The following is a 12,554-nucleotide window of genomic DNA, read 5'->3' as shown; positions in this document are numbered from 1 at the left end:
AACACAATTTTAATTTCCAATATAAACTTTCACTTTCCAGTCTACAGGTCAAGAATAAATTTATATACCTGGATACTCTGCACACATAGTGCCACTTTATGGCCAAATATCTTCCAAATTTAACTAAAACTGTTCAGGGCCATAGGCACCGAAAGAGTGGGCCCCAAGAGCTAAAGTTGATTTTTTACTGAAAATATTGCTCAATGCATATTAAAACCCAGTGATAATCCCTTCCTGATAATGGTATATCAGTGTGTCAAAAATGGGTTTAATCGGGTCAGCACTAACCCTTGACCCCATCCAACGAACAAGCCTTATGTATCTGAAGGTACTTGCCTCGCTAAAATCCTTGCCAGTTGCATGAGCTTGATATGTTCAGTTATGCTCGAACTTAGCTCTTCTTTACTTGCTTTTAATAATTCTTTGTTTTTTTTTTTTTTTCTGATTTTTGAAAATGGATATCTCACTAAGGCTTATCTATATCAAAACATTTTATGAAAAATCTCAAAAAACTTTTTGTAGAACTTGAATGCTTGATCTATAAAAAATTACAAAACTGTAAAGGGGGGATCCTCTGCTAAAAAATAATAGCTCATACTTAGAGAGATTTTCGTAGAGAAAGTGTTTTAAGAGTTCCAAGCGAAAAAAAAACATTTTTTTTGACCCACCATAACATATGTTTACCCATATATGTATATAAATACTTGTATATACAAATATGCTGACAATTAATATTTGACCCATTATCTATACTCACATTTATCACGTAGTCCTTCGGRTTGTGCGCATTCGTGCCGCACACATACAGACGCGAGCCGGACTCCATCGGTTGTATGACGCGTATGTGGTTGCGGCATTCCACCTTCTTGAAGAAAGTTATCGGTCATGGGTGTGTGTGTGTATCGTTGTTGTTGTTGTCACCATCATTTACAGTTGTATGTTGGTCATATTGTTTGCATTGTTTTTATGTTTTTCGTATTATTTTATTTTCGTTGCACCAAAAATGAAAGTCAAAGCACACACACAAAGCAAAGAAATTGTGAAAACAACAATAGCAAAAACACAAATGAAGTAGGAAAATATAACGTTTGTGAGTTATGCGGGGGGAGAGAGAGAGAAAAAACACAATTGCATATTTGTTAAAAATTTCCAGTTAAATTTTAATTGCCAAAATGTGTGAAAAATTTATTGAATTGTTTTTGTTGTTAATTTTGAAAGTTTTTCAGTTTTTGTTTCATACACTTGTGTTCTTTTGTTTAGAGAGTTGTTATGTAAACTACATATGTAAGTGGTTAGTTGGGTAAATAAATATATGTATGTAAATGTTGTTGTTTTATAATGGGATCTATGTTTTACATGCGTTTAAAATTTTTATTGTTAACTAATTTGGGTTTTTAGTTGCTAAAAGTCTACATTGTTATGTTTACTACATTTAAATATTTTATTTGTTTAGTTTTTTTTTCAAAGTATTAGTTTAAATGGTGCTTAGCATTCGTCAACATACCTCTCGTTTGCCTTTGGAAACACAACTGAGTATATCTGAACCGGATGGTTCCAATATGAGCACATCGCGCTGCAAATAGAGAAGAGTGTGGAAAGTTGTAATTAAATTTATTGCTAGGTTGCTCTATAATCAAAAAAAAATTTCTTGGAAAGTTTAGTCTGTTGGTTTTAAATAAAGAAAAATCCACTTCAGATAAACAATAACTATTTTTCCTAAACAATATATATATATATTAAGAAAATAAAACAGAAACTTTAAATTTAATGCGGATTGTTTCTTATCATCCGAAAGAACATTTTTTTCCATTTATTTTTTCAAGATTGTCCCTTTTAAATGTTGGCCACGGCTACGTCTGAGGTGGTCCATCTGCTGAGTCTAATTTTCGATGGCTCGTTCGAGCATTTCGACTAGTAATTGGCGAATGATACGCGTAATGCTTTGCCTGAATCAAGGCAGAATTTTCCGCACAGACTTTAGACTTTACATATCCCTACAGAAAAAAGTAAAAAGGTGTGATATCATACTATCTTCGTAAATTTCTGACCGTTTCAAAGCACTTTGTCGATGTATGAGAATTTTTATGTTAAATTTGTATAGGGGTTCAAGTACCATAGGGAACCGGCTTTATAAGCTACCCAAGCACTTTTTATGACCAAACATTTAAACTAAACTAAGGTATATGCAATTCCACAGCGGCATTAGAATCAAAGCAGTGAGTATCTTCCACAAGTATATTATCGCTAACTAGAAGGCATGATTTTAAACTTGGCAAATAATCCTATTTTAGAACATACTACAAGATATTGGTAGATTTATATTTATAGAGAGTAATATAGTATGTTGTTTTTAAATTTTTTCTATAATTTTCTAAATAGTATTCATAGAATTTATAAATTCTTAATGGTTGTAGAAACATTACGGCCTCTGTAGCGCATCCTGAGATGATCTCTGAGGTTACTCCAAAAAATGTTTTTAATCCTAATATGTATGTATAGGTATAATATCAGAAAGAGGTTCGCAGAATCAAAAGCTCTCTTTAAAATTATTTTTATGATTGGTGCTGATTTCTAAATATCTTTATCGAGAAAGAAATAAAATGTGTCTTGTCTATTGATTCTATTGATTCGCAACAAGTAAGCCACATGYAGTTAATTTTTTAATTTTTGGGAACCTGTAGCATTCCTTTATAATTACTACAAGGTCTAGAATTTACGACCCTTTGATGTTGGTTATTAAAGAAAGAAAAATCAGGCCAAATCATAGATATAAGTCGAGTCGTAAGTTCACATCTCAGCCGTGCTTTACCTACTTGAAGCTTTAATAAAAAACAGCTGACCTGCCTTAGTATACTTGGCTTTAATATTATTGAATTAATTTCCGTGAAAGAAATAATTGCCTATATGACACTTGAGCTTGTGGYCAATGTTCTTGAAGAGTGAACGTATCACAGCTGTTGCCTACATCTCTATTACAGTATTACTTACTATGCCAACCCATACTGTCGTAACACATCTACTGACTTAACCAAATCATACGAATATTTTTCTATAAAAATAAATTCATATTATATGAAAATTCATAGAGCACGTCCACTTAAAGTTGCATAAGCAAGCGTAGGGACAGACAGACGGACACTCGACACACTTTCTTATATTGTGGTAGTCAACTCCGTTAGCCCATATATTGGTATGACTCAATAAAAACTGTTGTAGCCACACAACGTGCAAAAAAAAAATGTTTAACAAATATTATACAAAACAGCAGGGTCTTAGCAGAACACGCACATATATACGTTTAAATGTTTTTGTGTGCGTAAAACATGTGAATATKGACAGCCGTTACTTATTGTGTGTTTATTTAGCACTACTTGCATGCTTTCCTGTCTGCCAGTCAGTATTTGAAGTCTGAAGTCCGCAACTTGGATGTATGCAAGCCGGTATGTGTGTATATTTGTGTTTGTGTATAAAGGATATATACTTAGTGGAGCAGATACTCAAGTGCAATGGAGGATATCTTCTCGACGCTCGTACGCCCACTTCAATTCAGCACTTGAGCGTTAGTATCTCTACTAGCTCGCACTTATCGCGTGGCTTAATACCAAACTGCTGCAGCAGAGCAAAAAAAACTCGAACGGATGGACAAGGAAAAAAAAAAAAAACTTGCAGAAATGAAAAAGTTGAGTGCTATCGAGGAGCAAGATGAAAGATGCAGCAGACACATACACAGATACTGCATGTGTTGGAGCGTTTGCTGAGCTAAAGTATAAAGAACTTGCAGTTAAAGATRGAGAGCATAGCAAAAACTGCAAGAACAAATTGTGCGAGGCATTGGCGTGTTGCGAAGCGAGTTAAGGAAAAAACTCAGACTGAAATGTKGCAAATGAAAAAGTAATAAAAGCTGAACTTGAACTAAAAACGGAAAAGGATATTGATAGTTGAAGACGAAGTCATTAGACTGTAGTGAGTGCACTCCTACACACATATATGAAGTTTTCCTTACACTTTTATCAAAGCCAATATYCTCTTAGTACACTTTTTTTGCTCTTTTTTGTTTCTTCTACCCACTTTCTACTACATCTTCCCTCTTTCTCCATAGTCTCACTTCGTCAACATCCATTTTTTTGCTCTGTCCTTTCAACTTCTTCTTCTTCATCTCACTTTGAACTCCTGCCCGCTTACCCAAATGCGATAATGGTCCGTAATGGTGGGAAAAATATTGCCAACCGATTGGCGTCAGCGGCCAGTAAGGCAGCTCAGAGACCAGCGTAGTCGATATACAAATAAAAAAAATCGAAGGAATGGAAGAAATCGAAGAAATAAGTGAGCAAATGAAATGGCGACTCAATYGGTCGGCAAGCAATCGAAAATGCATAGGCAGTCAAGCGCCAAGTAATAAGCATTCAGCAAAGGAGGAAAGAAATCGGAAAAATCAGAAATCAGCAGACTCGAGACAGCAGCGGCCGCGTAATGAAGCCAATGCACTGCAAAATCAAAAAAAAAAACAAAAAAAAAAAAGTCTCAATATATAAAGCACAAATATGTAGATGTATTAAAGTATTATCGAGCGTTCGAGGCGACAGCTGGCAGTGCCGTTATTTACAAGAACTAAGAGGCCTACATACTTCCTGTGCGACTTCTGCTCTTCTGCGAGTGATTTCGGTCAGTTACTTAAACACACGAGTTTTTTTTCCCCTCCTTATTTTCTGAAACAATTTATATATATTTAAGCATCGACGGCCGCTTCAGAAGTGCGGTGAGGGAAGGGYAGCCACCGGCGTATGCAAATTGTTTGAACAAAATGCGAGAGCAAGAGCGGCATAAGCAAATGCTGATGGGCGTAACCGTTGTAAGGTCGTAGCTTGTGTGCTTCCGGGCAATTTGTGCATTTTGCATTCAAATGCATTTGCACTTTGTACTTTTAAGCGTATTTTGTGGCATAAATTATGGCTTAAAGGTGTTTCTCGTTTTTTGTAATGCTGTTGGCCTCTCTGGGGCAAATGTAAATTTGATTACAAATTGTTGAAGGATAAGAGAAAATTTTGCTTTATGCTATTTTAGGAATATTGCGGGTTTTGGTGCACTTTTGGCATGCAGAAGATGAGAGAGAATAAAGTATTATATTATATAACAGAATTATTGAATTCCAAATATAAATTATTACCTGTTAAATTTTGAAAACTTTCTGAAGAGAAGTTAAAAACAATAAAAACCATTAACTTCGGTTACAACGAAAACACAATACCTTTAACATATACAGAAGATTTCTTACTAAAACTTGGAATGGTCAGTTAGTGTGGCAGCTATATGCTATGAGGACCTTAAATCGGTAGTACCAACAAATTAACAGCTTCTTAGGCAGAAAAGGCTGGGACTAGTTCGGAGTTATGGCATGCAGGTCTACTTCTTCTCGTTTTTGGGAATGTACTGCAGATATATGTCACATAGAAAGACTTAAAGATTAAAGATCGTATGCAAAATACTTGTTTTGTGTATTGCGCATATTTCTTCTTCATGTCATTAATGTAAAAAAAGCCTTAGCCGAAAGTCTGCGTATTTTAATGATTGTTTAAGGTGAACATACTCTAGCTGAGCGAACGTGSCAAGAGTGGTTTSCACAATTTGAAGTAGTGATTTTGGCTTGGAAGACGAATACCAGCTAAAAACGTTTGAAGATGAGTAACTAAATATATTACTACAACGAAATCTTTACGAAACACAAGAAGAGCTGCTGGAATATTTGGGAGTCGTTCAAACAACCATTTCAAAGCGTTGTCGATCAGCAACATACCTTTAAGGAAGTTAAGGTCCACGCTCCGCATGTCCGAGATGTTGCTTGAACTCTACACAGAGAAACTGCAAAGATGACCGTCTTGTGATGAGAAATTTATCTATTACGATAACATTATACCCAAATGTAGCACGTAAGTGATGGCCAGGTTTCGTCAGCCAAATCCATGACGCCAAGGTAATGCTTTGTATTTGGTGGGATCAGAAAGAAAGCGCGGTAATTTGARCCTCTAAGAAAGCACAAGCCATAAATGGGTAACGCAACGGACAACACTTCCCAAAATTGAAATGAGCGGTAGCTGAAAAACGCCTTGACACAAGGCAATAACTTTCGTTAATGATAATTTTCCGCATGCTTAAAGACCTTTTAAAACTATTTAAAAACAGAAATGTGGCTGGGGAGTTTTGGCTCATCTGGCCCTCACTGAAATATAGTTCACATCAGAAAAGGGCTGATTCAGTCTTGCCAGAAAGATAGAAAATTTTTATAGCCTCAAATAGGCAATACTCTGAGYAATCCTATGGTATATGTTTTCATTGCTCAAACGGTCAAAATTTGAATAAACGTAATATATTTTCGCTGTCCATCTATCTGTGTATACGGGAACTAGTCGCTCAGTTTTTGAGATATCAGTCTGATTTTACACATGACCCTTTTATTCCCGAGAAGCTGCTAATTTGGCGGAACCGCCGATATCGAATCCAATTGCGAATTTAAGGATCGTTATTAAGGGGGCATCAAAAAATCGATGTTTTTGAGGATTTTTTTTGGGAGGGATAACAATAGTTGATTAAAGCTTAATTTCTAGGGTTTATGGTTACATATTTAAACATCATCCGTAAATTTTTTGGATATGAAATCTTTTATATTCTGTCATTGAGAAGCGATTGCMCGATGCATCTGGTAAAATTCTAAAAAAGTTTTTAAATTAAAAAAAACGTAGTTCTTGACCAAAAAATGTTTGCTTTAGTTGTTTTTCAAATTTGACTTTTTCTGGTTTTTTTTAGTTTAGTTTTTTTTTCTATCCTGCCCGCCAATTAAGAAAAATCGTAAAAATGAAAAATCGAAAAATCGCTAGTCAAAGCTTTCACTTTCCACCACAGCGCTTATATATGTACCTGCTAGACGCTCGGCCACTATTTCGCCTCTAGCGTCGACAATATTTCGAATATTTCCCATCTATAAATTTCTTAAATAATTTTAAACAGATTTTAGCAAAAAAATCGCTTTTTTGAAGCCTTTAAAGTGTTTGAGCTAAGGCTGTAGTAATTATAATTGAATTATAAGTTTTAGAAAAAATTAATTTTTAATTACATATAAAAAATGTATTTATGAAAGGTATTCTTTAAAATTCCCGCTTTTGGCGGGTTCTTTCCTCAATGATTGAACGGTAATTGATTTTTGTTACATTTATTAGATTTATACATATTTTTGCAAAAAAATTATTTGGGAATGTCATTTATCAGCATCTTAAACAGATCGACTGGACGAAGTTTCAAATGAATATATTTTATTATATAGCTTATGGAAAAGTACATTTCTTCATTCAAATAGCAGAAGCAAATGTATCATACATATGGACGACAAATGTAGAAACTCAAAATGTGGCGAAATATTAATTTTGAAGCCCAAACACCTGTTTTAAAATTTTCTAATTTTTCTCAACTCCCCGTACTTGCCATCATTGCCACGCTGAATAATTATTTTACTTTTATTTTTCCGTTTAGTCACCGAAGCAAAATCAATTTTCTTGCTTGCATAATACAATTTTTAAAAACGTGCCGAACGAAAAATTAAAAATAACAACAACAAATATAGAAAATGTATGCACGTAGCACAAGCAATAAATGGCATTTTCAAAGCGACTTTTCACCGGCACACATACAAATAAAGTAAGGATAGCAACAAGAATAAATAAAAACCAACCAAAGAGTGCCACAAATACAGGCGAAAATGCATATTCATTGCAAAAATATAGTACACGTTTGAAAAATACATATACAAATATATAATAATATATGTATATGCTTAGTAGCCTTAAAAGAAAAATTTCGATTTGCAATTTTGTATTTTGTATTCAATACGCTGTCGCTGGTGTCTGGTACCGCAGAGTACAAGTCACGTGGCTGACTCGCTCCCCACGCCCACACGCCTAACTGTCGCTCGAAGGAAGAACACAGCAATGATTTTCGTTTGTTGCTTTGCTGCCGCGCCGCATTGCCTTTAGAAATTTGGGGGTCAGGGTTGCGGGTAGCGCCAACGAAAAATCGAATTAAATAAACAAGCGTGTAACGTGAGCAAAATACCAAATGACATTTTAAATGGCGGCGCATTCAATAGCGTTCGAAGCTTTTACCAATCGCTTTATGCAACCATTTCATTTCATATATGTGTATGAGTACATTGTATATTAATGTATGTGTGTGTGGCAGCGCGTATTCTTGTATTAGCTAAGTCGCTGCTCTGTCGAAAATTTTTTTTTTTTTATTTTAGCTGCTTTGTTGTTGCTTTATCATAAATTGTTGTTTAGCATTTTTCAATTGTTGCTTTTGCTGGTGCACATTGCCGGAACGTGCCACTATGCACGGCAGTTAATCCAGCTGCGTATGCTGCTATGTGTGTGTGTGTGTGTTTGGTAGAAATTGTGGCACGATTTGAATAAAGGAAAGTATTTATTGAATATTTAAATTTTCCTTTACACACACACACATGTACATAAATGTCTTATGCTTCTGCAACATTATAAAGTTAGTTTGTTGCTTGAAGCCYTGCTTGAGATTCCTCTTGTTTTAACATAATACGATTTTTTCTTGGAAATTAAAGTTTATTTGTGGCATGCATGGCAGGAGAAACAATTAAAAAAGGCGGCTAAATTAATTATTAAGTTAATTTTTGGCACAATAAATTATATACAGAACTAGTTASAAAAATTTTAGTTCAGCAAGAAATTTGCTGACGAAAACTTTGATATACCCGAAAATCAAGTGAGAGGTTAGACGAAAGTTAAAAATCAATAGCTGCCTTTAAATCAACAGATAACTGCTTTCAAAGCCGACAACTGGAAARCATTGGCAGCTGTCGCATTGATATAGCAAACTACAACAACATCAAACGCTGTATTTAATGGTTAAGCGATGTAGCAAGCAACGTGCAACAAAAAACTGTGCACCTTRCAGCACGCATGAGCACAGAAACACATACATAGAAATCTACGTAGCAAATTGTCGTCAGTTCGTACATGTGTCCGTACGCAGCTAACTTTCCCCTTCATCTTACAAGTTTCGTATACGCACTGTTGACAACACAAGAGCATATGTTGTCTGCCCGCGCTATAAAGCAGTGCAAACACACAGAAGACAAGCCACATATGTACTCTTATGTATGAGCAGAGAGCGAARTCCACCTGTCTTTTTAGCTTGCCCTGCACTACAAGCGGACAGACATTTCGATTTCATGAGCGTTTAGGAAATGCACAGCTCTGCGTCAAATGTGCGACTAACGCTGCTCTGCTACCGACATTTTTACTTCGCAATTCTTTTCTGCAGTTTTCTTTGTTGTTGTAGTTGTTGCAGTTGTTTTGCTATTTTGTTGTTGGCWGCTGCTTAGTCGCCAGCACATTCTGTTTGCATTTCCGACTTCAGTTGCCTTTTGCGGCGAAACAACTCGAAAATCAAGCCATGCATATGCTGCAAATAACCATTGAACTCGTTAGCTTCTGCGAACCGCCTTTCTCCTCACATTGGATTTCTTTTTGAAATCAACTACAAACCCTTTCGCTATTGCGATTTCTTTAAAGACTCGCTTACAACTTCTGCGTCCAAGTTGCCTATGTTTGTGTGTATGTATCCGCGTTTTTTCCAATTTATTTTTGTCAAACTTCGTTTATTTTTATTTTGTGTTTCTAGTGGAATGTCTTCTTTAGTCGCGCCGATTCACTTCCTGTTTTGGCTTTTGCTTAGTTGCAAGTGCTCAGCGCTGCCACAGCGCGTTGTTGCTTCTTTGCTCGCTTTGGGAGCACTTTCGCAGAAGCGTTGCTATGATATTTTACTTTACTTTAGCTTGAGCTTGCATTTGTGTTTATTTCTTGAAATTCTTTTGTATGTTTTCATACAGAAATTGCTTTGGTGTACTTACCTCACAAATTGATTGACTTATATTCTGCAGATTCAAGCGAAATATCCGATCCCTGTAACATAAGAAAAATTTAACGTCATTATTAAATGGAAATATTTTATAAAAAGTTTTTTTATAAAATAATTATGTATTATACTTTTAAAAATATTTTGCTAAATTTTGGGAATAAAGTTATATAAAATCTACACGATTCCAACTAAGTAAGTTTCATCAGTGACTTCAAGAAATAATACAGAGGCAAAWCTAAATAAAATTCCATCCAACCAAAAAGTTATTCTCAATGTAGTTTGTAAGTACTGGGGAAACGAAAAGCAACACTTCCCGCAAATGACGTTTATTTGGCAAAAAAGCGGACATATTCGCGAAACCAAACACGAGGTTAATATTATAAGATAGACGCATAAGGACCTTCCAACTAAGCTTTCCGAACTTTTGTCGAGACGCTGTTGTTGTCCTGATGGAACCCAATTCCTCTCCTTTGGCCAAAGCTTTCTACCGCGATTTCTGACAGATTGCTTACTTCAGACGATCCAATTGCGTAGAGCGTAAGTTCATATCAACAGTTTGGCTATAGGGGAGCAGGACAGTAACCTTCCGGACCGTCGAACTTGGGTTTAAACTATTCGCGTCGRCCAGACAATTATTGACTTCCATACAACACACGCAACTAAATAGTTTCCCGTAGCGCCACGTCGTGATGGGTACAATGCAACAACAAACACTGTGCTGCTAAAGCAAAATCGCCATAATTTTTCCACTCATTATCAATCCGTTTATCCAAAGTAGGAATGAAGTTGCTTACTTCTGGCGCCACTTTCAACTTCTGCCCTGCTTCTCAGGACATACGAGATTACTGCCTTGATTGCTGATTGGCTGTCTACCTAGATGTGGATTCTGGAATTTTCGCAGCTTCTGCAATAACAAAAACCTCAATTTGAAATATACTGCAGTGGTCCGCTAATTTAAAGGGTGCCTTATGCCTAACTCTGGATAGTATATTCCCGCACCAACTTCATCGTCCTTTTTCAAGCCTTCAGTTTAGATGTTTAGACTGTTGCGCGTAGCTGACATACCTTGGTGTTTGTCCAACCGCTATTACCCACCGACCTGTGCCCGATTTTGCTGCGCAGTTCTCAGCGAAGGGGTCTATAGGTGGCACGTTTAGTAYCAGTTCAAGAGCCGCCGTTGGAGTTGTTCTTAAAGCTCCACCTTATGCATAACGCAGAGAGCATATGGATGTTCCTTTGGCTTTCGGATGGTCAATTTCCGTACGCCTGTCCACCATACTACTGTACCGTAGAGCAGAATTAGTGCATGAGAGAGAGAGCCCCAAGTTATGCCGAGYATCTGCCTACACGCATATAAAGCTTTCCTGGCTTTCCTCACTCTTTCTTCTACGTTGTGCTTCCACAAGGTGGCTGGTGCGGTCCTTGAGAAAGAGTTGTGCCCCATTTATAGAAAGAAGCATCTTGTCCAGGTAAACTACATAACTCCCGATRGAAATATTAGGTGTGTAGCTAGTGGTTTCTGAGGTATCTTAAATTAAAGGTAAATCCTTTTTAAGTATAGAAAAGACCATAGATGAAAAGTTTTTCTTTAATATTTTCCCATCTATTGCTCCCCAATCCGAGTTTTTCTTAAGAATATTTATATTACCAAGTTTGTTAAACATGCTTTTATTCGCCCTTATCGAAAAAAAGACATAAAGACTTATTCACATCGCATAATTTCCTCACATATCACTAAATATTTCGTTGTCACAGTCTCAGCATCTGTTAATGGTCACTATCTGTAGAACAAATTTAACCACTCTTCTTATGGTAAATGCAAGTTGCAACAGTAAAACTCATTTGTGATAATATTTCAAGGCCTCTGCTAAGCATTAAAGCAATTAACAGACTTAAACATTGATCTAACTCAACACACATCCTGTTTTGGGCAATAACAGCAAGGAAATACTTAGCAATATTTTACGTACAACAAACAACGAATGACAACAAATAGCAAATAACGGAAGTTTAAGGACAAACGAAAGTTAGCAACGGGGTACAAGTTGCAAAGGCCGTCAGCAACATTATATAGTTTTGGTGGTATTGTTTCGAGAATTATTGCTGGCGGTCAAGTTGAGCACACAAGCACTCGCATATCTCTTATATGTATGGATACTCGAAAGTGGGAAGAAAAGCGCYAGAATGCCATAACTCACGCGCGCATAAAGCGTACAATGCACACATACACACAAAAGCAGCGAACAATTAACACTTATGTGTACACGCACATACACTTGCAACACACACAATATGAGATAGGCCAGCCAAGCTGGCAACCGACCAAACTGATTTACGAGCAAACGGTTCAGTAACGGTCAAGTTGAAAACTTTTTAATTCACAACTTTTCACTTAACAAATGCTGGAAGGTTAGCGCACACAATAAATACGTGTAGACAATAGCTGAGTGTGCTTGTGTGAGTGCTGTGAAAGCGTTTTTCACGATAAATTAAACATTTTTCGCGCCATTTTAAAGTAKGTCTATTATAAATTTATTTTCAAGCGTAATTAATTTAAATTACGTAATAAATATGGCCATGAAAAATTAAGAAATAGTACTGTAAATAATATTTAAAGGAAG

At 36.2% G+C, this 12,554-nt stretch overlaps 1 protein-coding gene across 1 annotated transcript in view; it reads right to left on the bottom strand.

Annotated features, from left to right (window-relative positions):
• LOC108978513 (semaphorin-2A-like) overlaps nucleotides 1–12,554 on the bottom strand; it is a gene marked incomplete in the record, with an annotated part of 245,604 nt that overhangs the window by 33,996 nt on the left and 199,054 nt on the right. Inside the window, 3 exon segments of the mRNA XM_018948851.1 lie at nucleotides 758–865; nucleotides 1,505–1,573; nucleotides 9,926–9,977. Coding sequence (XP_018804396.1) covers nucleotides 758–865; nucleotides 1,505–1,573; nucleotides 9,926–9,977 — 229 coding nt within the window.

The sequence above is a fragment of the Bactrocera latifrons genome, unplaced genomic scaffold (assembly GCF_001853355.1).
Source record: "Bactrocera latifrons isolate USDA-ARS-PBARC rearing strain unplaced genomic scaffold, ASM185335v1 scaffold_123, whole genome shotgun sequence".
Classification (NCBI taxonomy): domain Eukaryota; kingdom Metazoa; phylum Arthropoda; class Insecta; order Diptera; family Tephritidae; genus Bactrocera; species Bactrocera latifrons.
The sequence above is the reverse complement of the archived record's forward strand: the minus strand, read 5'-3'. Positions and strand labels throughout refer to the sequence as shown.